A 5,000-nucleotide genomic window follows, 5' to 3' on the forward strand; every position below is an offset into this window, starting at 1 on the left:
AGAGATGATTTGTTTAAAATCTGAGAGACCCCTCCGTCGTAGCATGCGAAACGTTCTTGAAAGAACGAAATTTCATGGGAACGGTTTGCCTCCTGGTGACTGGTGTCGATACTAAACTGGTTCGTTCTCAACTTTCCCGCCTTTTCCCCCTACCGCTGTAAGATACACCGCGGCCGCCACCGAGCGCAGAGCTCTCGGAGAGCAAGGAGGACACAATTTTGAGAGAATGGAGTCACAGCGCGCAAACATACGTAAAAAAAACCCCTTCCTTCAGAGCATTTGAGATGTGTAAAATAACTTTGAAAGGATGATACATTTAACGAACATTTCGGCGCCATATTTGAAAACTCGCAAACACAAAAGTGCCTGACCTTAGTGTTTTAAATATTTAACGAGGTCCAGGTCCTTTCGAATCATCCTTTTTACCCTCGAAGTTCTGCATGTAGGAGTCGTGCTTAACAGAAAATCACAGCTGATTTAACAGCGGTTGATATTTGACAGGTATGCTTATGATTTGAAAGCGTAAATAATTTTTATACATTACTTTGTTTACTAGCTACGCTCGAGCTATTAACTCAATGAAGCGTAGAACAGTATTTTGGTACAGAAGGAATTTATAATTTGTGAACTATCATGGCGGCTGGTCATCCATAAAATGAGATTTATATATTAATTTGGTATTTTTCACGCGATATACAGCCTGTTTAAAAAGCTGGTCTTTCGACAGATAATAGAAGACTCAAACTTTTTAGAACAGCATAGGCTTAATACCAGAGTTTCGTGTTTCGAAGATAAAAATACAAATTATACATTTACATAGCGTCTGTTTCCTGTGGTACAAAAACCTTTGACAGGTGACAAGTTGAAATTAGCATATACAATATACTCATTGAAAGTATTAAATTACCACTTTTGCCTAACCATTGCAACTACAAAAATGGAATATTGTAAATAAAAAGTAAGATACCACTGTGGTACTATTGTCTTAAAATAGTCAACTCAAAATCAGACTCGTAAAAATCAATGTCAGATGTAAGCCTGTAAAAATAAATGTCTCTTAAGTTTCTGTTTAAAGGTTTCCACTGATGGTGGATATTTTATTGACTGTGGAAGGGCATTCCAAAGCACCGCTGAAGCAAATGCAAAAGACTGACCACCGACTTAAGATTGAACACAGGTTTCCTTAAAATATTTTTGGTAGAGGAGCGAAGTGATCTTGAAGGTTTATAGGGTATAATTTGGAGCTCACTTGTTGAGTGCTTTAAATGTGATTAAATCGATGGGTAGCCAATGGAGTTCCTTGAGGAGAGGTGTTATGTGATCATATTTGTTGGATATAAACACTACTCTGGCAGTACAGTTTAATACTTATTGACGCCATAGCAACGAGTTACAATAGTCGACCTTTGATGTTATGTAAGCATGTACATTGTACCAGGGATTTCATAGTTTCCGTGCTAAGAAACTTCCTAATCTTAGATATGTTGTGTAAATGAAAAAATGCAGATTTACACACTGCTGTAATGTGCAGAGCCATGGACAGAGATTCATCAAGTGTCACACCAATGTCCTTTGCTGTTGAGAAACAATTGACTTCCTCATCAACAATGGTCAAAGCATGAATGTGTGGTCTTGGGTGATAACAAGATAAGAATACCAGCACCTCCGTTTTTTCTTGGTTTACAGCATGAAGCTTGAGTCAATTAATTTTTGTACCATCCAAAGGTCAATAACATGAACACAGGCCTCCATTGTGGTCTTCCTCACTTCCATGTCATGTTCAGCTGCATGTCATCAGCATCGACATGGAAATTCATGATGCTTGGCGATGGCACCCAATGGAGAAGTGAATAAAGAATACAATATCAGACCCAGTACTGAACCCTGAGAAGCACCGTAATTAAGTGAGATGTAATAAATGCGATGAAGTGTCCTCAAACCCTCACATTTCGCATGGGGTCGAGCGCCATACTATGAATCCCAAAATGAGTAGAAAGCCTCTGTATTAAAATCCTGTGGTCCACAGTTAGCAATTGCTGCAGATAAATCAAGAAGAACCAGGATGACTGAGTGTCCACTGTCAATGGAAGTAACAATATCATTATGAACTATAATTAACGCTGTCTCCGTACTATGAGATTTCTTGTATGCAGACTGTGGTAAAGGTGATTATCTTCCAGATAGCTGGTTAGCTGAAGGGCTGCAGCTTTCTCGACTCCGTCTGATCCAGATTATTCTTTTCCAGGAGTGGGTTCAAAACAGCTTCTTCAAGTTTAGATGCCATAGTCTGGATTTCAGCAACAATTTAAAAATTCTAGTCACTGTGATAACAGGCATTAAGATATGAAGATTTGTTGTCAAAGACAGGCAGAAAGAGAATCAAGAGCACAGACCTTCTTTGCTATCAGTTCAGCTGTGAAAAACAGAGTATCAATAGGCACATCAACAAAACAATCAAGACTGCGGGAAGACACTAGTGTATCCTCATAGACATGCGCGTCGTGAGGAAATCGTTTAACACTTTGAGGTTTTGATTAATCATGTCAATCTTGTCAGCAAAAAACTTAATAAAACAGTTAGCTAATTAATATACCACGGTTTGAAGGTACATTGCATAAACAAGATATTTACAGTATGGTACCTGAAAAGTTTTGGAACTTTTGGGAAACAGGCCCTGGAGCTGCGAGGAGAGATAAATATAAGCTTGATCGGTGTGTCACTAAGGCAGCTATTATGTGCATCACCATCTCATAATGGTATGCAAATTAATGACCATGTCAGAAAAAGCATGTCAGGAAAAGCATGAGAATTTCCAATTATTTGAGTTGTTCTTTCACACATAGTAGTTTTTGAGTGCTTTCGTCAAATTATTATTATTTATGCATTCCTGAAATGAACTTGAATGTCTAACCCATTGAAGTGAGAGTATAATAATTCAGACACATCATGTTCCTGGTTTTCAGGGACAGGGCAATACATACCCCTTAATACTGTAAGTGGTTAAGGCAGTCTCATTATTTTCCAGGATGTACATTTTTGTTTTCATCATTTGTTTATTTGCTCAAACATTGGTTAATATATTAACAGTTAGTATAATTATATAAAAATTAAGTGAATGGTACTCTCCATGTGCACTGATTGGCTAACTCGAAGTTGATTATCCAAGTACTATTCACCCCCGGGTGGCTGGCGCGTCAAAATTTCTGACCATATTTTGGAAAAATTAAGTAGTAGTTTGGTCCACTTTTTATTCAAGTTGTGTGGCATTATACTACATGTAATTTAAAAGCAATTGTTCACCTCAGCGTTGGTGAATATCGACCACTATTCACTCCCACTTCGGTGAATAACTGTTAACTATACTGCTGCTATTATAATTATGCCCTCAATGGCCAAACCACAACAGTGTGTGGGTTCTTTGAATGTCCCACAGAATTGTTTACAAACAGACTGAGTGTTGTGAGATGGCCGGGCAGGCCTAACTGGTTATAGGCCTTCTTTAACAAGACTTGAAAGTCTTGCCATTCGCAGATGGAATTATAAAGGAAGCACTTTCTCCTCAGTTATTTAAAGACCCCAAAAAATGATCCGGCTGGGGTTTGAACCTACATTGCGTGTGCATTCTTGACTGCACCATCTGGGCGGCGGTCAGATCTTTAGTGACCTTAATTAAAGCTTTCTGGAGACCCAGAATATAGTATACACACAAATACAATGTAACAGATGCCTGTTTTGTACATATTAATTTTCTATACAAATGACGTGCATGCTTATCAAAATGAAACCCTTCCACAGAAAAATGACCTGTTATAGCGTCATGACATTTTATTTTTCAGAATTGCAGAGCATTGGCAGATGAAATTCCACTGAGGCAATTCTTTCATTAATCCTAAAAAGAAATTATTCTTTTTTAAATTTCAAACATTGTGCTATGCACTATTTTATGTGGTGTGGATTAAGCTGGGTGAGGCATAACATGTAAATAATTGACCAGTTAGCCTATTAACCAGTGAGATGACAGATAGTGACTGAAAAAACTGAACAATAAATTACTAATAGATTATCTTCTTTAGTTGAACAGTTGGAGTGCACCCTTAGATGTAATATGTCAGTCAACCAAACATTACTAGACTTTCGTGTTACACCGGTTCCTTCCGGAAGCTGGATGAAATCAGCACAGGATAAAATCAATGATGTTATCAAGGATTCTTTTCAAGTCAATAAACCAGATTTTAGCAGTTCAACAGTTATGTTATTCACTGGTCAACATGGAATGTAAGTATTAAAACACACAAAATTAGATTAATTGACTATTTTCCCAAACCCATAATGCAATATGCTTTTGGGGTTCTTTTATGTAAAAACAGTACAATTAAGTTACACGTAATTTGTCTTGGGACTCATGTATTATGCTTCATTAAACTGGATATTTATTGTTTTAATGCAATATTAAACCCCCCAAAATCAACTGTAGTATGGGATTTGCGAAAATAGCGACTGATTTTTTATTATCTATTAGGGGTTTTTTGGGGGGTCAAAGCATTGATAGCCAATTAAAGGAAAGTTGCTTATTTTGCTCAGAAAAGTGGGTTACATTGTATTTTTTTAATGTTGGAAAATGTTATGTAGAAAATGTTAATGACACCTCTCACAGAGGCCCGGGTAACATCAACATTACTGAACTACAGAAGATTACACTACTAGGAACATCCCACTTCCTAAGAAAGACACTCTCCATCAAGTAGACTTCAACCTCATTTTAGCCCTAGGCCCAAGGGATGGGCTCAGCTATTATGTTTTAATATGGCATAAAGTTAAAAGGAGATAGCATAATAATAACAATAATAATAAATTTTAGTATATACCACATATAAATGGCATGACTCCTTAAAGAAGGAGTTCAAAGGGTGTCGGGCGTTTCTGGGGATTTATTTTACAGACATTGACCAATGACCAAACCACAGAAAGACTTAAGGATCTAACAAACCAGCCAACTGCGA

The 5,000-nt window shown here is 37.3% G+C and overlaps 1 protein-coding gene and 1 long non-coding RNA gene across 2 annotated transcripts in view; one reads left to right on the forward strand and one right to left on the reverse strand.

Moving 5' to 3' along the window:
* Nucleotides 1–162: 162 nt before the first annotated feature.
* Nucleotides 163–5,000, forward strand: part of LOC138052918 (spermine synthase-like) — a 19,596-nt gene continuing 14,758 nt past the window's right edge. The window contains exons 1-2 of the mRNA XM_068899522.1: nucleotides 163–501; nucleotides 4,074–4,275. Coding sequence (XP_068755623.1) covers nucleotides 4,106–4,275 — 170 coding nt within the window. The 5' untranslated portion in view covers nucleotides 163–501; nucleotides 4,074–4,105. The remainder of the gene's footprint in view (nucleotides 502–4,073; nucleotides 4,276–5,000) is intronic.
* Nucleotides 1,388–5,000, reverse strand: part of LOC138052920 (uncharacterized) — a 17,559-nt gene continuing 13,946 nt past the window's right edge. Inside the window, exon 3 of the long non-coding RNA XR_011133179.1 lies at nucleotides 1,388–2,413. This is a non-coding gene — a long non-coding RNA (uncharacterized lncRNA). The remainder of the gene's footprint in view (nucleotides 2,414–5,000) is intronic.

The sequence above is a fragment of the Montipora capricornis genome, chromosome 6 (genome assembly GCF_036669925.1).
Source record: "Montipora capricornis isolate CH-2021 chromosome 6, ASM3666992v2, whole genome shotgun sequence".
Classification (NCBI taxonomy): domain Eukaryota; kingdom Metazoa; phylum Cnidaria; class Anthozoa; order Scleractinia; family Acroporidae; genus Montipora; species Montipora capricornis.